General features: G+C 44.1%; 1 protein-coding gene across 4 annotated transcripts in view; it reads left to right on the forward strand.

Moving 5' to 3' along the window:
• The window catches only part of LOC118401016 (liprin-beta-2-like), a 121,404-nt gene that overhangs the window by 52,098 nt on the left and 48,622 nt on the right, over window positions 1–20,684 (forward strand). For all 4 annotated transcript variants that reach the window (XM_052474763.1, XM_052474764.1, XM_052474765.1 and 1 more), the window contains exons 4-6: window positions 7,435–7,521; window positions 9,944–10,057; window positions 19,837–19,977. In XM_052474763.1, the coding sequence (XP_052330723.1) occupies window positions 7,435–7,521; window positions 9,944–10,057; window positions 19,837–19,977 (342 nt within the window). The remainder of the gene's footprint in view (window positions 1–7,434; window positions 7,522–9,943; window positions 10,058–19,836; window positions 19,978–20,684) is intronic.

The raw sequence follows: 20,684 nt of genomic DNA on the forward strand, positions 1-20,684 counted from the left end.
CAATGAAGCAGAGGACGCATCAGTTGTCACAAAAGATTAGGTATTTTCGGAAAGTAGAAATAATGTAATATGAGCTAAACATTTTTGTGAACTGGCGATTCGCAACGTTTGAATAGATTTTTTGGACCTGCTACAATTGGATTGGTTTGGGGTCCGTGGCCCGTGCACTTGTATCTTAAACATTTGAATCGGGGACCGATGCATATCGGTGAATCGTTACATCTGGTATGCCCTGACCTGAGATATCTCTGTTTTTGTAATTCTATGTTGGCCTGATATGGTTCCCAATCAGAGACATCTGTTTATCGTTGTCTCTGATTGGGGATCATATTTAGGTAGCCATTTCCCTTTGGTGTTTGTGGGATCTTGTCTATGTGTAGTTACCTGTCAGCACTCGTTTGTATAGCTTCACGGTTCGTTTTGTTATTTTGTTAGTTTGTTCAGTGTTCATTCTTTAAATAAATAAGAATGTACACATACAACGCTGCGCCTTGGTCTCCTTCATACGACAAACATGACAACATCCCTAATAATGAGCTGTTCAAAAGACTTAGTATCCTGTTCGAATGTGTTCGTATCTCGTTTGAACGACTAAGTAAAAGTACAAATAAATTCTAGTATAAATGTTTTTTTACTAAGTCGCTCAAATGACACACTAAGTCATTTGAAAAAGATCATTCCAACAGTCTACTTTCTTTTTATTGTGCCTTGGGCATTAGGGCTTCCATAGACAGACTATTAAAATAAGATTAAATAAAAAGTTACACTATTCAAAATGCACCTACATAGTGGAATGACCCATGTGCAAATGTCTCTGATACCCCATCCATCCCTGTGACTAAGGGAGAAAAGAGAGGAGAGAAGGACAATGGTAACAAAACTGTAGGGTGTTAAGACATAGGATCACAAAATACATTAAAGGCAACGTGCATCACAATCACACTGTGCTCTAAGTCTAATTCACTTTTTTACTTACTTTACTCAGTCAAGCTCTGCAATGAGCACCATCTGTCTGACACCGAGTTTACAAACAGTCTGAGTCTGAGCCTCACTGGCTGTAACCCATGATTAATTACACTCTGCGAAGAAGAGACAAGTTGCAGCATTCCCTACATACATGTCTCCACCCCCCTCCCCTGTGTTTTTCTGTCTCTGACTGTGCTCTTTGAAGTGTGCACATGAATACTGTCAGAGGCAGCCAAATGGTTCAGTGAGGAGGGGGATGAGTTTGTTTTAGAGAAGGATCCCATACACAGGAAATGGGGGGTCCAGATAATGATTTCCAGTCGGACCTAAGGCTAATGGTAGGAGGGCTGTTGCTTCATTGCTTAGTCTAAAGAGATAAGGAGAGAGAAGAGAGAGAGAGGTGTATATGTATGTGTCTTTAATGGTGCTCCCTCTCATCTTAAGCCACAGTCTTGTTCAGTTTAGGCTTGCGTTGTGTCTTTATTTTAATAAGAGGAGAGAAAAAGCGAGGGAGTGACCGTTTAGGAGAGACCATTGAGGAAAGAGTGAGCAAGAGAGGAAAAGAGAGAAGGGGCGATACCGTTGAGGAGAGCAAGGGAATAAGAGAGCGAGAGGAAAATAGAGAGAAGAGAGTTGAGAGTTGGCATGGTCTGTGTCTCGGCTGACAGAGCCTGTTGCTCTCTTTGGGCTGCCTGGGTCCTCAGTCTCAGTCACAGCAGATGCTGAGGTGACTGGCTGCTGCAGCAGACGTCTCTCTCTCGCTCTCTCTCTTTCTCACTCTCTATTTCTATTTCTCTCTTGCTCTCTCTCGGCGGAAAGATTTGGACGGTTGTCTCACCACGTCAAGGAGGGGAGTGAGGAGGTGAGCTGTGAGGCTGCAGTCTGGGTAATAAATCTTATCACAACGCAGCGGAGCACCGAGCAGCACATAGAGGGCCAGCTAGAGCCTTTCCTCTCCAGGCTGCAGCTCTCTAGAGCACCACAGCACTAGTCACTTCATTGCCAGGATAAGCAACTCAAGAACCCAAAAGAATCTCAGGCAGCAATGGGCCGACAACATGGAAAGTGATATTGACTTTTATAAGCATTTCACTTGGCTTAAAAAGGTGAGTGCATGTGCCTCATATGTTGGCTGTTTTTCTCCGACTTGAGGTATGTTTCTTGAGAAGGTTTTCTCAGTGCCTAGGTTTTTGCAAACTGTAAGAATGAACTGCACAAACATGAGAATGGACCATATCCTCATGAGATTGGTATTCCTATGAGGTGTTGCTGTCCGGTCTGGCAAATAGTTTTTCCTGATGCATTTCTACTAGTTTGAATGTGAGTCTAGTTGCGTATCCTGGTGAGTTTATGTGTCATGTTCGCTGGAAACGTGTTATCAGATGAGAGGCATTACAGCACAAACCAGCTGATGTGTGTTTTGCAAACAGAGCCTTGGCACTGTTGTTCCTCTGTCTCCGCGATGCTATCTTGTGATTATGTGATATCACAGCACTCTGCTGTGTAATCAAAAATGCCATGAAATTGCCATTGACGAAGACTTGAGAAGGTGGGTTTTGTAAGGCGGGTTTTCCCCAAGTCGACATACCAGGGTTTGAAATGAAATGTAATGGTAGGACATGTTTTCGCAGGCTTGGCGTGACAGTCAACAGGAGAGTTAATTTAGTGGCTTGTACAAGACAGGTCAGGGTTGTTGTGAGTTATTAGGTAGTGGAATAGTGACTAGGAGTTGTGCCAAGAATGCAGAGCACGTCAAGGGGTGGAACCACTTGACCGCAGCCCAAGTGGGCATCATGCAGCCAAAATAAACCACTCATAACATTATTTTATAGAAAGAAAGGAGTAGTACCTACAAAATCAAATCAAATTGTGTTTGTCACATACACATGGTTAGCAGATGTTAATGCGAGTGTAGCTTGTGCTTCTAGTTCCAACAATGCAACAAGTAATCTAACCTAACAATTTCATAACAGCTACCTTATACACACAAGTGTAAAGGGATGAAGAATATGTACATAAAGATATATGAATGAGTGATGGTACCGAACGGCATAGGCGAGATGCAGTAGATGGTATAGAGTACAGTATATATATATATGAGATGAGTAATGTAGGGTATGTAAACATATTAAGTGGCATTGGTTAAAGTGGCTAGTGATACATGTATTACATAAAGATGGAAAGATGCAGTAGGTGGTATAGAGTACAGTATATACATATGAGATGAGTAATGTAGGGTATGTAAACATTATATTATGTGGCATTGTTTAAAGTGGCTAGTGATACATTTTTTACATGTATGGCAGCAGCCACTCTGCTGTTTAACAGTCTTATGGCCTTGAGATAGAAGCTGTTTTTCAGTCTCGGTCCCTGCTTTGATGCACCTGTACTGACCTTGCCTTCAGGATGATAGCGGGGTGAACAGGCTGTGGCTTGGGTTGTTGTCCTTGATGATCTTTATGACCTTCCTGTGACATAGGGTGGTGTAGGGGTCCTGGAGGGCAGGTAGTTTGCCCCCGGTGATGCGTTGTGCAGACCTCACTACCCTCTGGAGAGCCTTACGGTTGTGGGCGGAGCAGTTGCCGTACCAGGCGGTGATACAGCCCGACAGGATGCTCTCGATTGTGCATCTGTAAAAGTTTGTGAGTGCTTTTGGTGACAAGCCAAATTTCTTCAGCCTCCTGAGGTTAAAGAGGCGCTGCTGCGCCTTCTCCACCACGCTGTCTGTGTGGGTGGACCAATTCAGTTTGTCTGTGATGTGTACGCCGATGAACTTAAAACTTTCTACCCTCTCCATTACTGTCCCGTCGATGTGGATAGGGGGGTGCTCCCTCTGCTGTTTCCTGAAGTCCACGATTATCTCCTTTGTTTAGTTGACGTTGAGTGTGGGGTTATTTTCCTGACACCACACTCTGAGGGCCCTCACCTCCTCCCTGTAGGCCGTCTCGTCATTGTTGATAATCAAGCCTACCACTGTAGTGTCGTCTGCAAACTTGATGATTGAGTTGGAGGCGTGCATGGCCACGCAGTTGTGGGTGAACAGGGAGTACAGGAGAGGGCTAAGAACGCACCCTTGTGGGGCCCCAGTGTTGAGGATTAGCGGGGTGGAGATGTTGTTTCCACCCTCACCACCTGAGGGCAGCCCGTCAGGACGTCCAGTACCCAGTTGCACATGGCGGGGTCGAGAGCATGATGACGAGTTTGGACGGTACTATGGTGTTAAATGCTGAGCTGTAGTCGATGAACAGTATTCTCACATAGGTATTCCTTTTGTCCAGATGGGTTAGGGCCGTGTGCAGTGTGGTTGCGATTGCGGTGTCTGTGGACCTATTGGGGCGGTAAGCAAATTGGAGTGGGTCTAGGGTGTCAGGTCGGGTGGAGGTGATATGTTCCTTGACTAGTCTCTCAAAGCACTTCATGATGACGGAAGTGAGTGCTACGGGGCGGTAGTCGTTTAGCTCAGTTACCTTAGCTTTCTTGGGAACAGGAACAATGGTGGCCCTCTTGAAGCATGTGGGAACAGCAGACTGGGATAAGGCTTGATTGAATATTTTTCTTTAAACACACCAGCCAGCTGGTCCGCACATGCTCTGAGGACGTGGCTGGGGATGCCGTCTGGGCCTGCAGCCTTGCGAGGGTTAACACATTTAAATGTTTTACTCACGTCGGCTGCAGTGAAGGAGAGTCCGCAGGTTTTGGTAGCGGGCTGTGTCAGTGGCACTGTATTGTCCTCAAAGCGAGCAAAGAAGTTGTTTAGTTTGTCTGGGAGCAAGACATCCTGGTCCTCGACGGAGCTGGTTTTCTTTTTGTAATCCGTGATAGACTGTAGACCCAGTAACTGTGCTGACTGTCCACCGTAAAACTCAAGTGCAACAAAAACATTTGTTAAGGCCATTAAAAGCAGGCGGTGCCCCTTTGCTAACTGCACTGTACACAGTCGTCATGCATTCTCAGACAGTGGGATAATATTTTGCTCACTTTGGATTTGTCCTTCACTCTCTCCGCCTACAATATGTCTTCAAGAGGCATCAAACAGCCATGTAGCTCATGGCATAAGAGAGGGGTTAAGGGAAATTCCGTTGTGGCTTGGCCTAGCCTGAGAAAGATGCCTCTATAGTTTCATTAGCAAATGTTTTGAGCTCTCTCTCTGTACAATGTACTACAGCTCTAGGTGCTCTGTTTAAAGAGAGCTGGGTTATATTAATCAGTGCACATTTTAGTAAAAGGCTTTCCAACAAAAAGCAGAAATGAGTGTTTCTTATTGGACAAGTTGAAGTAGTCCCTCCCTGTTTCAGTTTATTTTCTTTTGTTTGGTGCCTACCCGCTGGGCACACACTGGTTGAACCAACGTGGAATAGACATTGAATTGACGCCTGTGCCCAGTGGGTATTGTACACAGCCCTGTTCTCTGTAACATGCGTCACATCCCCTAAGAGGAGAGGAAGTGGTCATTTGTCTGTGTGGCAGAGAACGGGCTGGCTCTCCTCTGCTTTGGCTTGGGTTTATAGTCAGTATCATGACTAATCACTGCTAAAGAACTCCATATGGACTTTGTCAGGATTCAGGAAGTGATGTAACCAAGCCCTTTGATCTCGTGGACATCTAGCAGCACAGCAGGAACCTGGGTATAGCTTTTGCTTTGGTGCATTGTTTTATGCAACCATGTTCAACATCAATCATGGGGTACCTGGCAAAGTAAGTATTAAGTTAAACGGTAAATAAATATTATGTATTAAGAAGCATTAAGTTAAGTGCACTCACATACACATACCTCTCCTCTCAATCAAATTCAATCAATCATATTTATTTTATAAAGCCCCTTTTAACACCCAAAGAGCAAGCAATGCAGATGTAGAAGAACAGTGGCTAGGAAAAACTCCATAGAAAGACAGGAACCTAGGAAGAAACCTAGAGAGGAATCAGGCTTCAAGGGGTGGCCAGTCCTCTTCTGGCTGTGCTGGGTGGATATTATAAGAGTGCGGCCATTTAGGCCAGGTTGTTCTTTAAGATGTTCACAGATGACCAGCAGGCTCAAATAATAACCACAGTGGTTATAGAGGGTGCAACACCCACTAGCTCCCAAGTGGTGCAGTGGTCTAAGGCACTGCAGCATAGTGCTGGAGGCGTCAATACACACCCTGGTTCGATTCCAGGCTGTATCACAACCAGCCGTGATTGGGAGTCCCATAGTGCGGCGCCCAATGTCGTCTGGGTTAGGCCGGGGTAGGCCGTCATTGTAAATAAGAATTTGTTCTTAACTGTCTACATTTGAGTCTCCGAGAGGTCATGTGATAATGGATAGTAAAGTGGGTATGGAAATGCTGTACATCCTAGAAAGTGAGTTGTGAAACTGCCATCTGAGTGGATTGCCCTTTTGGATGACCTCAGAGAAACTGCTCCATATATATGCTGTCAGTGTGATCTGAAGCAGTGGCCCCTAGACCAGCTATTTAAGACAGGATTATCTGAAGCCGTGCAGTGAGACAAAACCCAGCTCAGCGCTGCACACAAGTCACAGCATGTTATTTTTCCCCGCTGTGACAGACCTTATGACAGGTCCCCAAGATGATCACATGGTGCTGTGGGTTTTCAGAGAGAGAGAGAAAGAGAGAGAAGCTCAGCTCGCAGGCTTAAGTCAAGAGCATGATGTTAAGACATCCCTGGAGAAGTTCTCAGGGACTGAGGAAGACAAGTGTTAAGCCCTAGTATGAAGTCAAGGGTCTTTGCACCGATGTAGTGGTTGGTTGAGAAAGTGTCCTAATGCGCCACGTCAGCTGACTGAGGCCAATGAGAAAGGGAAAACTGTATTCCTCTGTAGAGGGGGATCTCACTGGTCTTTAAGGTCTGAGGTTTCACGAAACACACTATATCTAATTAGTATAAATTAGATGTCTTCTTTTATGCAAATCAGTGAAAACACTTGTTTCTGATGTTAGGGGTCAAAGAGTGTGTTTTTTGTATGTTAATGCCACATGTTCACATTTCACATTGTTGTGATGTTGAACGTGTTAATGATTTTCAGCCAAGCTTAAATTTGGGTGTCAACACAGTTCTACTGGTTCCTTTTCTTCCACCAGCTCGCTCATATCAGAAACGTTGTTTGAAACAGAGCAGTCCTCCAGCATACTGTTGGCCAGGCCTTTGGCTGCAGCCTTCAATACTGTATCTGACACTGAATGCAGATTAGACAACAGTGCAGTAGAAACTGTGTGTACCCATACCGGGAGTCGAACCTGGGACGCCTGTGTGAAAACCAGGAATCCTAACCGCTAGACCATATGGGAGGATGTTGCTAAACACAATACTGGTCTTATTTCTTCTTCCTCTTTATTGGGTCAGTGCGGATGAATTATTGAATGGTTGATACTAAATTGTTTAGCCTGTTCGGTGACAGTCTTCAACCTTTCTCCTCCTCTCCTTCCCCCTCTCCACCTCTCTGACTCCTCTTTGTCATGTCTGTTGTTGCAGGTTAACCTTTGCTCCCCGGTGAACAATGAGAGCTATCAGGAGCGGCTGGTTCGCTTAGAGGGGGACAAAGAGTCTCTGGTGCTCCAGGTAAGGTGCTCCTGTCAGCAGTCGCCCCACCATCATCCTTGCAGGATTATAGTTGAGCTTTTAGAGAGAGATAGAGTGAAGGAGGAGCACAGAGCGAAACAGAGAGACAGAGACAGAGACAGGCCCTGGCAGTAAATCTCAGCGAGACAAAAATAATGGTGTTCCAACTAAGGTCCAGTTTCCAGGACCAAAATATGAATTCCATCTAGACACCGTTGCCCTAGAGCACACAAAAACCTATACCTACCTCGGCTTAAACATCAGCACCACAGGTAACTTTCACAAAGCTGCGATCGATCTGAGAGTCAAGGCAAGAAGGGCCTTCTACACCCATCAAAAGGAACATAAAATGTGACATCCCAATTAGGATCTGCCTAAAAGTACTTGAATCTGTTATAGAACCCATTGCCCTTTATGGTTGTAAGTTCTGGGGTCCACTCACCAACCAAGAATTCACAAAATGGGACAAACATGAAATTGAGACTCTGCATGCAGAATTCTGCAAAAACATCCCCCTTGAACAACGTAAAACACCAAATAATGCATGCATATCAGAATTTGGCCGATACCCGCTAATGATCGAAATCCAGAAAAGAGACATTAAATTCTACAATCTACAGATAGATTAACCTAGAGAAGAGTCCCCTAAGAAAGCTGTTCCTGGGGCTCTGTTCACAAACACAACCAAACCCCACAGAGCCCCAGGACAGCAACAGGAACATAATTAGACCCAACCAAATCATGAGAAAACAAAAATATAATTATTTGACACATTGAAAAGAATTAACAACAAAAAGAAACAGAGCAAGCTGGATGCTATTTGGCCATAAACAGAGAGTACACAGTGACAGAATACCTGACCACTGTGACTGACCCAAAATGAAGGATCTCCTTGCATAGGCAGACCTGGTTCTCCTTGCATAGGCAGACCTGGTTCTCCTTGCATAGGCAGACCTGGTTCTCCTTGCATAGGCAGACCTGGTTCTCCTTGCATAGGCAGACCTGGTTCTCCTTGCATAGGCAGACCTGGTTCTCCTTGCATAGGCAGACCTGGTTCTCCTTGCATAGGCAGACCTGGTTCTCCTTGCATAGGCAGACCTGGTTCTCCTTGCATAGGCAGACCTGGTTCTCCTTGCATAGGCAGACCTGGTTCTCACACTGCCCACTAAAGGAGGTGGAAGCTGGGCTGCACTTCCTAACCTCCTGCCAAATGTATGTCCATATTAGAGACACAGTGAAAAACAAAAAAACGATTTAAATACAACCCATATTTATGTTTATTTATTTTCCCTTTTGTACTTTAACTATTTGCACGTTGTTATAACTCTGTACATAGCCATACTATGATTTTTGAAATGTCTCTATTCATTTGAAACATTTGTGAGAGTAATTTTTACAATACATTTTTTATTGTTTATTTCACTTTTGTTTATTATCTATTTCACTTGCTATGACAATGTATACATGTGTTTTCCATGCCAATAAAGCCCTTTCAATTTGATTTAATTTAATTGAGAGAGCCCCTCCTCAGGGGTCACCAGGGTCACGTCAGGTGAGTGTAAAGGCATTAGGCGGACAGAGACATGTAACACCTCTTTCCACAGGCCCAAGTGACCTCACGGCTCTGCTGTTCAATTGAGAGAGGAAGGGCAGTATATCACAGAGATGTTAGAATGTCCAGGGCAGGCTAGGGGGGCTGGGGGCTGGTTGTGTGTAGCAGAGAAGCTCAGTCAAACAGAACGCCCCTAGTACATTTAATGTCTGGATAATGCCTCTCGTATTTGGTTGTACTGTAAACATCAGGCTCAAGTGATTTGTCAGGACGCTCCATGATTTTTTACATCTGTGTAATTGGTAGTTTATAGATCTGTAATCTAGTCTACACATTGCATATTTATATTTTCCCTCTTCCTCCTCGGCCTCTGTCATGTCTTATCTAGCTCAACGTGTGCTGCTTAAAACTAGCTTTATCTCAGCCTTGTGCCACAGTAGCCCTTTCTTTCGCACATGCCAGCACATTCCTCAAGCCCCTCTGACAAACGCTGCTGATTGGCCAACGGGCTTGTGCCTGTTGACTGAAAACATTATTGGGTGGAGCAGGTAAAAGAGAGGTGCTCGCTTTCCCTTTCACCTGCTTCATTGTGAGCTGGCCAGAGTTGTGGGCTCAGTTTACTCAGCTCTGTGTTTGTAGTTTAGTGAACCATGGCAAGCGTAGGCTACCTTCTATGATATTTCACAATGGCTGTTGACATAGAGTTCCAATCCGGCTGAGGAATGAAGTGAAACTACCTGTGGGTTGTCAGAGGAATTAGCAGCATTAGCATACGAATCGCTCCAGTCCTGACCATGAGAGAGGAGGTATTTGTCAACGTGAGTGACTGAGTAAGGTGTCCCGTGTGTGGGTTGGCTTTGTGTGCTATAGGTGAGCGTGCTCACAGACCAAGTGGAGGCCCAGGGAGAAAAGATCCGAGACCTGGAGAGCTCTCTGGAGGAGCACTACCACAAGCTCAACTCCACTGAGGAAATGCTAAAGCAGGTAAGAGACATACTACATTATCACTACTCTATCACTGCTCGGCTTAGAGAGCTAACTGCTGTTGTTTACCTCAACTGGTTTCCTACATACACATAGTCTTGTTTTAGTCCTAGATCAATTGACTATATTTTGTGAATGTGTGATTAGAGCAAGGTTAAAGATTACAAGGTTGCTCAGTAACAAATAGAACGAACAGCGTGTTCTTTTTCTGTTCCTTTAGCGTGAAGTAAGTGTGTGGTAAATTAGTAACAGGAAATGTGGTTTTCATTCATAACCATCCTACAAACATAAAATACTGTTGCTTCTGAGTGACCAGGGCCTAAGGGGTGGCAAAGCCAGGAATGGACTCCCCAGATAGAATTTGTGCCCCCACCAAATGGTATATGAATTACCCTGCCAGGTTTTGCCAATATTGCACTGCCAGTAGAGCTGACTGGGACAGAGGCTATTTGCCGTGTTAACTCTTTATCTGAGGAGGGGTGAGGGGGGATGTAATATTTTCTACCTAAAATCACAAAATGCATTCTGATTGGGCACCTAGCCATGCAAAATCATAAGGTACCACCTTCGTTAAATTGTTAAACCCTCTTGAAGCTAGAGGGCACAATTTTTATTTTTGGAAAAATAACATTCCCAAAGTAAACAGCTTATTTCTCATGACCAGATGCTAGAATATGCATATAATTGACAGATTAGGATAGAAAACACTCTAAAGTTTCCAAAACTGTAAAAATATTGTGAGTGTGTATAACAGAACTGATATTGCAGGTGAAAGGCTGAGGAAAATCCAACCAGGAAGTGCCTCTTATTTTAAACCTCTGTGTTCCTATGCATGGGATATCAACCAGATTCCTTTTTCTGTCAACAGTCTTTAGACATAGTTTCAGGCTTTTATTTTGAAAAATGAGCGTGAAGGATCACATTGCGTAAGTGGAGAGGTGGGGGCTCTCAGAGTGAGTTTGTGCGCAATTGAGTAAAGCGGCCATTGTTCCTCCCACTGTTATGGAAAAAGCTACACACTCGGTTGATATATAATCAAATATATATTTTTAAAACTACCTGAGGAATGATTATAAAAAACTTTTGACATGTTTCTGTGGACATTATGAAGACTATTTGGAATTTCCGTCTGCGTTGTCGTGACCGCTCTTTCCTGTGGATTTCTGAACATAACGCGACAAACAAACGTTGGTATTTTGGGTATAAAAAGAATCTTTATGGAACAAAAGGAACATTTTCTGTGTAACTGGGAGTCTCGTGAGTGAAAACGGTAAACGGTTAATTTGATTGCTTTTCTGATTTTCGTGACTAAGCTTCCTGATGCTAAGTGTACATAATGCTATGCTAGGCTATCGATAAACTTACACAAACGCTTGGATTACTTTCGCTGTAAAGCATCATTCAAAATCAAAATCTGAGACGACAGGGTGATTAACAAAAGGCTGCGTTTCGCAATATTGCACTTGTGATTTCATGAATATTAATATTTTCTAGTAATATTATTTGACTGTTGCGCTATGCTATTCAGCGGTTGCTGACAAATGATCCCGCTACAGGGATGTGTGCGTCAAGAAGTTAAGGAAATTCCTAGACAGGGATTTTTTTCTCTCCCTTTTGCAGACAGCTACAGTTAATAATAGGCTAGCTAGTAGGTGTCACGACTTCCACCGAAGTTGGTCTCTCTCCTTGTTCGGGCAGTGTTCGGCGGTCGACGTCACCGAACTTCTAGCCATCTCTGATCCATTTTTCATTTTCCATTGGTTTTGTCTTGTCTTCCCTCACACCTGGTTCCAATCCCATCGATTACACGTTGAGTATTTAACCCTCTGTTTCCCCTCAAGTCTTTGTCAGTGATTGTTTGATTGTATGTTATGTGCAAGTTATGTTCTGGTGTGCGACGGGTTTTGTACCCACTTTTATTATTTTGTATATTTTGGTTTTCTGAGTTTGGAGGAGCACGTCCAGGAGCATGCAGTTATGCTTCACCATGACCCGCTGGGAGAGACAGGGAGATCTTCCAGCACCTCCACCAGCACAACCGGGGTCTCTCCTGAGTGCCCCTTTCCCATCTGAACCCAGTGGGATCCGTCTCTCCTTGCCCCAGGAGTACGACGGGAGGGCTGCGAACTGCCAGGGGTTCTTATCGCAATTAGACCTGTATCTGGCCACCGTCGACCCGGCTCCATCGGGCCGTGAGAGGGTGGCCTCCCTCGTCTCGTGCCTCACCCGGAGAGCCCTGGAGTGGGCCAATGCCGTGTGGAGGGAGATGCGGCGTTGGACCAGTTTGAGGAGTTCACCGGCCATTTCTGGGAAGACTTCGACCACCCGCCCGAGGATACAGAGGCGGGTGAGCGCCTCTACCATCTGAGGCAGGAGACGAGGAGCGCCCAGGAGTTTGCCCTGGAGTTCAGGACCCTGGCTGCCAGCGCGGGATTGAACAACAGGGCCTTGATCGACCATTAGCACTGCAGTCTGCGTGAGGACGTCCGTCGGGAGCCGGCCTGCAGAGACACCACCCTCACGTTTGACCAGCAGGTGGACCTGTCCATCCGGCTGGACAACCTGCTGGCTACTCGCGGACGTTCAGATCGGGTTCTGGTGGTTCCATCCTCCCCCTTCCCGTCTCTGATACCCATGGAGCTGGGAGGGGCGGTGCGCAGGGAGACCGGAGGGGGTTCCCGCTCGTGCTCCATCTGTGGCCGCAGAGGTCACACTGCCGGTCGGTCCCAGGTTGGTTCCTCTGGGAATCGAGGCAGCAGGCAGTGAGCTCTGGCGTCACCCCAGGTGAGATGGCACCATTCTCACCCAGAGCCATCTATTGCACATATGTTTGTGTCTGTCACGTTCCCTGAGTTTTCCCCGCATTCCCAGCATAAAACGCGCTCGTCGATTCAGGCGCGGCAGGGAATTTTATTTCTAGAGCTTTAGCCTGTAGTTTAGGGATCCCCATCATTTCCATGGATGTGCCCTTCCCCGTTCACACCTTAGATAGTCGACCATTAGGGTCAGGGTTGATTAGGGAGGTCACCGCGCCTTTGGGCATAGTGACGCAGGAGGGTCATACGGAGAGAATTAGAATTGACTCTCCTGCGTTTCCCAGGTGCTGGGCCTACCCTTGTTAGCTTCTCATAACCCCACTGTTTCTTGCCCACAGAGGGCTCTCACGGGGTGGTCACGAGAGTGCTCAGGTAGGTGATTAGGGGTCTCCATTGGTGCTACTACGGTGGAGACCAGGTCTTCCCCCTGAATATGCAGATTTGGCTCTCGCCTTCTCCAAAAAGAAGGCGACTCAATTACCACCTCATCGACGGCGATAGATCTCCTGGTAGACGCTGCACTTCCCAGGAGTCACGTGTATCCCCTCTCACAGGCGGAGACGGAGGTTATGGAAACATATGTCTCCGAATCCCTGCGCAGGTCCTCCACTTCACCCGCCTCCTCAAGTTTATTTTTTGTGAAGAAGAAGGAGGGAGGTCTGCGCCCGTGTATTGACTATCGGGGTCTGAATCAGATCACTGTGAGGTATAGTTACCCGCTACCGCTCATAGCCACAGCGTTAGGCTGTGTGCACGGGGAAGCAAAATCTCAAGACATCATCAGGAAGTTAAAGCTTGGTCGCAAATGGGTCTTCCAAATGGACAACGACCCCAAGCTTTCTTCCAAAGTTGTGGCATTATGGCTTAAGGACAACAAAGTCAAGGTATTGGAGTGGCCATCACAAAGCCCTGACCTCAATCCTATAGAAAATGTGTGGGCAGAACTGAAGAAGCATGTGCTAGCAAGGAGGCCTACAAACCTGACTCAGTTACACCAGCTCTGTCAGGTGAAATGGGCCAAAATTCACTTATTGTGGGAAGCTTGTGGAAGGCTACCCGAAACGTTTGACCCAAGTTAAACAATTGAAAGGCAATTTTACCAAATACTAATTGAGTGTATGTAAACTTCTGACCCACTGGGAATGTGATGAAATAAATAAAAGCTGAAATAAATCACTCTCTCTAATATTATTCTGACATTTGACATTCTTAAAATAAAGTGGTAATCGTAACTGACCTAAAACAGGGAATTTTTACTTGGATTAAATGTCAGGAATTGTGAAAAACTGAGTTTAAATGTATTTGGCTAAGGTGTATGTAAACTTTCGACTTCAACTCTAGCTGTGTGTACCAGGACACCGTGCCAAACAGCCTTTGGATCGTCAAAAGTGGATAGGTCTTGTCGTTGCCTTATGTGCCAGTAGGATGTAAGTAAGTAAGCCATGTTTGTTGTGGAGGTAGGGAGGGGAACCTTGTGAGAGTTGTCCAGTTTGTGCTCTTACCATCAGAGACAGGGGTGAGGGGTTGTGAGTGGAGAGGAGCCATTGAGCAGTGTCTGCTGATGCCTCTTATTAGGCTGTGTGTGCATGCCAAACATTGGCACACACAGCTACCCAATTTAGGAATCAAAAAGCCCTCTGTTTGGGCTTTTCAACTGCTCCTTTGTCTACTCTGTGATTTTGTCTCATCCAGCCGGTTTGCTCCCCATAAATGGCAATGGTAAAAAGTGCATTTGTTGTTTTTCAGTTTAATTGACCTCAAATTCCGAGCAGATTTCTTTTATTTTTTTGTACATATGCAAAGGTCTAGGGGAAAACCTTTTTTCCCCCTCAAGTTGTCATACAGAATATACAATAAATGCGTATTTCTGTTTAGAGACCACAGCCACTGGTGTCTACTGTCTACAGTGCTCTGTGGTGTGGCTGGTATCTCTTTGCAGGTCCCTTGTGTTTGACCTTTATCGATAACCAGACACTGTCTATCTTCACATTGTTTGGCTCCATTGAAGTTTTTAATGAGATCTGTTTAAACAATGTGTGTGGTGTGATTAGGCAAGGTCAATGGCAAGGTTGATCTTTGTCACTGCTGTTCTGAGCCTGAAATGGAGATAGCTCTTTTCTGAGTGTCAAGAGAATGCTTCTCAGTATCTGCTGCCAGTTCCAGTAAAAGCTAATGGGTGAGTGTGTTGGGCAGATTATTTTGTCAATCGACTCATCAGACCTATACTCACTCAGAAGAGCGAGTGTGCAAAGCTGTTATCAAGGCAAAGGGTGGCTACTTTGAAGAATCTCAACTATAAGATATATTTTGTTTTGTTTAACACTTGTTTGGTTACTACAGGATTCCACATGTGTTATTTCATAGTTTTGATGTCTTCACTATTATTCTACATAGTAAAAAAAAATAGTACAAATAAAGAAAATGAGAAGGTGTGTCCAAACTTTTGACTGGTACTGTATGTAAATGTGGTATTTCAGCTTTTACATTTTTTTATCAATTAGAAAATAAAAATAAAAAAATAGGATTTTGCTTTGTCATTATTGGGTATTGTGTATCAATTGATTTAATCCATTTTAGAATGATTTAATCAATTTTAGAATAAGGCCGTAACCCAACAAAATGTGGAGAAAGTCAAGGGGTTTGAATACTTTCCGACAGCACTGTATTAAAGCAAAAATGCCAGTGAACCCGGGAGTTATCGTATGACAACTCCCAACAAGGGCCAGGATACAGCTCTTGGAGGGAGTTGTCACACGATAATTCCGGGATTGTGTTTGAGAGCATTATTGCTTTTCTAAAACAGTTGCCAACATATTTATAAAAATATGAATGCATTTTTTTCCGATAAGACATTATTTTAACTAGGGATGCACAATATCGAACATATCGAATCGGCCGATATTAGCTAAAAATGCCAACATCGGTATCGGCCCGATGTCTAGTTTAACGCCGATGTGCAAAACCGATGTCAAAGCTGACGTGCCTATTTAACGTAGGTACATGACGTAATGACGCCAAGTAAAATTTGGGAAAATTAAGTGTATAGGCTTTTTTTCCAAGGGAGATGAAGTTGAGTTTCCTGCCTGGGCTGCGTGAGAGTTAAATTATGACATAACCATGCCATTGTATTTTGTGGGAGTTGTTGTCCCACATATCAACCAATTAGCATCCAGGGTCCAAACAACCCATTTTATAATGCAATGTGTTCTATTTAATTCTATGATTCCAACAACCAGAATGTCATAGTGATATCCTCATTCTGAGAAAGGAATTATTCAAAGCAACCATGACAACAAACACACACACAAGGCTGGTTAGCTACCTTGTTATCTGGCTAGCCGCTGACAATGTCTTAACTTTAGAAATGTTTTATTCATTATTACAGGAAAATAAATTCATAACAAGATTCATTATTAACAAGTTAATGGCGAGCTAATTACAGTGAGTAGAATTTTAGAATGTGCACTCTCATCGCTGTCTCAGTCAGTTAACCATGACAATGGATGAAGTGACAGGGTCAAAGTTGAACTTTTTTCATCAATCTGCAACAAGGAAACCGACAGTCCCAGTGACGGTCTAAAGACATTGTAATTATCTACAGACATGTCGATAGACAAAGTATTAACCAGCCTAGTCTACCCCTTTCCTGCAGTCAAATAACGAAGTGGCCTCATGGATGGAATTAATCAACATTATTATTGTTAGTTTTTTACGCCGAAAGTCCGGTGAAACGTTTTTTAGATGTTTCAGTCTTCTGTGATGTATATAAAGTGTAATGTTGGGATGCAAACAATTTTTTTTAACACATTTCAACTCTATATCTGAGATGGTACAGGTGTCTTCTTTTTTAAGCCCATAACTAAGTGTGTGAGGTGTATACTTTTGTTTCAAAGTAGATTTGTTTAAGACTACCAAGAAACACTCTGTGTGACCCTGTTTTAGCCCACTGTAGTAAAAGGCTAAGAAGGAATATTTGCTATTAGAGGGCCAGTCCAGTCCAGGATTGCAGGTTTGATAGCTTGACCTACCACACATCCCCCCTTCCTTCTCCCTGTGTCCTACTTGACCAAGCAGGTGAGGGTACAGTTGCAGAGAGTCAATGGCATCTTAGCCGGTCTAGTGGTTCCAGATCTCTTTTGGCTGTTTAGCCAACTATGGGTGTTTTCTGCCAAACATACTGTATGTCTTAGGAGTTGGTTATACTGCACCAACAGATCTGCGACCAGGCTAGTGGCACCTTGGGTCTGCTGAGAGGTCTGACAGACTGACACACCTCTGGCTCTGGTCCGTGGCCCAGAGAAAAGAAGAGGTCCTGTTTCAGAGGGACAAAGAGGGGCTTGGCCCCGGACTCTGATCACTGTCTCGGAATATCATCATTGGTCTGATCACTGTGTCTGACTCTGAAAGCCTGAGTGGCATGTTGACCTAGTCAGGCTAGTCAGCCACAACACTCAGAATGAGAGCCCATAGCAGTTCAACACAGTCCAATCAATCCTAGATAAACGGATAGTTGGATATCAGAACGCCACAGCCTGCAGAGCTAGTTAGGAAGGGCTGATAATCCTGCATGTGTTTCACTTCTTAGTTAGTTCAAAGGAAGGATTTCATCAGGCTTAGCCAGCTAGCTACAGTGTCAGCTGTTGGGCTTTTACAGAAAAGACCTTCAAATTGCTTCTAAATGCTCAGCTGATCCCCCTCGAAGTAATGCCGGTGTTGGGTTGCAAATGTCACAGGGTGCCACAACTTATTTATCAGATTTTATTTTCAATGTATTTCCCTTGAGCTGTGGTGATTACAGGGGTTTACATACAGTCCATCTACACAGACTGTATAGGGTTCTTCGGCTGTCCCATAGGAGAACCCTTTGAATAACCCTTTTTGGTTCTATACAGGGTTCTACATAGAACCCAAAATGATTATACCTGGAACCCAACAGGGAACCTGGAATGAGAAAAGGTTATTTTATGGGGACAGCTGATAAATGAATGAAAAGGGACAGCTGATAAATGAATGAAAAGGGACAGCTGATAAATGAATGAAAAAGGACAGCTGATAAATGAATGAAAAGGGACAGCTGATAAATGAATGAAAAGGGATAGCTGATAAATGAATGAAAAGGGACAGCTGATAAATGAATGAAAAAGGACAGCTGATAAATGAATGAAAAAGGACAGCTGATAAATGAATGAAAAGGGACAGCTGATAAATGAATGAAAAGGGACAGCTGATAAATGAATGAAAAGGGACAGCTGATAAATGAATGAAAAAGGACAGCTGATAAATGAATGAAAAGGGACAGCTGATAAATGAATGAAAAAGGACAGCTGATAAATGAATGAAAAGGGACAGCTGATAAATTAATGAAAAAGGACAGCTGATAAATGAATGAAAAGGGACAGCTGATAAATGAATGAAAAGGGATAGCTGATAAATGAATGAAAAAGTACAGCTGATAAATTAATGAAAAAGGACAGCTGATAAATGAATGAAAAGGGACAGCTGATAAATGAATGAAAAGGGACAGCTGATAAATGAATGAAAAAGGACAGCTGATAAATGAATGAAAAGGGACAGCTGATAAATGAATGAAAAGGGATAGCTGATAAATGAATGAAAAGGGACAGCTGATAAATGAATGAAAAAGGACAGCTGATAAATGAATGAAAAGGGACAGCTGATAAATGAATGAAAAGGGACAGCTGATAAATGAATGAAAAGGGACAGCTGATAAATGAATGAAAAGGGATAGCTGATAAATGAATGAAAAAGGACAGCTGATAAATGAATGAAAAGGGACAGCTGATAAATGAATGAAAAGGGACAGCTGATAAATGAATGAAAAGGGACAGCTGATAAATGAATGAAAAGGGATAGCTGATAAATTAATGAAAAGGGACAGCTGATAAATTAATGAAAAGGGACAGCTGATAAATTAATGAAAAGGGACAGCTGATAAATGAAAATGGCACCGGAAGAAATGGCAACAGTTTTACGGGCGCCCAACCAATTGTGCTGCTACTGTTATTTTTCACTGTCTTTTTACTGTTGTTTTTGTTTCTTTACTTACTTATTGTTCACCTAATACCTTTTTTGCACTATTGGTTAGAGCCTGTAAGTAAGCATTTCACTGTAAGGTCTACCTACACCTGTTGTATTCGGCACACGTGACAAATATACTAATTCACCTAATATACTAATTCACCTAATTCAAAAGTATGATGGCAAGTTATTTTAAGGAGAGAGTAGTATTCTCTGGAACAGGAACCGAAATCAGCCTCCAGTGATGAGGGGTGTTGGGAAATCCATAGGGCGTAAGGGAAGTGTGTTTACCGTGTGTGAAACCTAGAGTCAAAGCTCACCCACCCACCCGCTCTATATACACACACACACACACACACACACACACACACACACACACACACACACACACACACACACACACACACACACACACACACTGCTCCTGTCCCAGGTCTTTTGAAAATTTTAGAGTCTGTCTCTCAACTTAGTGTTCTGTCTCTAACTTAGTGTTCAATTTCTTTCTCTCTCTCTTTCTTTCTCTCCATTGCTCCCCCTCTCTCTCTCCCCTCTCTCTCTCCCCCTATCTCCCTCTCTCTCTCTCTCTCTCTCTCTCTCTCTCTCTCTCTCTCTCTCTCTCTCTCTCTCTCTCTCTCTCTCTCTCTCTCTCTCTCTCCCCTTATCTCTCTCTCTCTCTCTGTATTTCTCTCTCACATGTCTGAGTCAGACAGGGGAAGTAAAAATAGAGCCACATTGCATTGTGTATATATAGCAGAGCAGGGCCCGGGCTCCCAGGCTGAACTGTTGGTTTGGGGGAGCTTTATGCCCAGTGGAGCGGCACACTGACTTTATACTTCACTCTGGTCTCACTGCTCAGTGGATAGAGTTGTGTGTGTGTAGGGGAGTGTTAATGTGTGTGTCTCTGCGGCTGTGTGTGCGGTACAGGAGCTGCTGAGCCGGACCTCATTGGAGACCCAGAAACTGGATCTGATGGATGAGGTTTCCTACCTGAAACTGAAGCTGGTCGACATGGACGAGGAACAGAACCACAACGACAGCAGCGAGGACCAGCAGAACAAAGCTGAGGTACGGTACTGTAGTACAGGCTGGGAGGAGGGGAGAGGATGGGTGTGTAAGAATCACAGACTCTGGGCTGGTTTACCATAAAACTTGACTTAAACTCAGCCTGTTCTGAAAATGAATGGCACTGTTTTCTCCACTCAGGGCTTTGTATGGTGGCACCATTTTCCCTCAGCTGTTAGTAAGATTCACACAAAGCCCTATGAAGTAAGCCAACTTTGTGTATTTGCTAGTTAGAGTAGGATGGAATGCCAAGTGAAAAACATCATTCCATTAATAAGGAGTTTAGTCTCAGTGAGGTCTCTCTGTGCCTTTACCACTCTAGCCCCAAAGTGTAGCAACAAACGGTAACACTTTACTTGACACCCAGCATCATAACAGCTGACATAACTTGTCATAACCTGTCATAATATGGTAATAACACTGTCATGACCCTATATTTACACCTGTAGTGACATTTCAAAATCATGGGCATTACTATGGAGTTGGTCCCACCTTTGCTGCTATAACAAACTCGACTCTTCTGGGAAGGCTTTCCACGACGTTGTAACATTGCTGCAGGGACTTGCTTCCATTCAGCCACAAGAGCATTAGTGACGTCGAGCATTGATGTTGGGCGATTAGGCCTGGCTCGCAGTCGGCATTCCAATTCATCCCAAAGGTGTTCGATGGGGTTGAGGTCAGGGCTCTGTGCAGGCCTGTAAAGTTCTTCC

This window comes from Oncorhynchus keta, chromosome 22, assembly GCF_023373465.1.
Source record: "Oncorhynchus keta strain PuntledgeMale-10-30-2019 chromosome 22, Oket_V2, whole genome shotgun sequence".
Taxonomy (NCBI): Eukaryota; Metazoa; Chordata; class Actinopteri; order Salmoniformes; family Salmonidae; genus Oncorhynchus; species Oncorhynchus keta.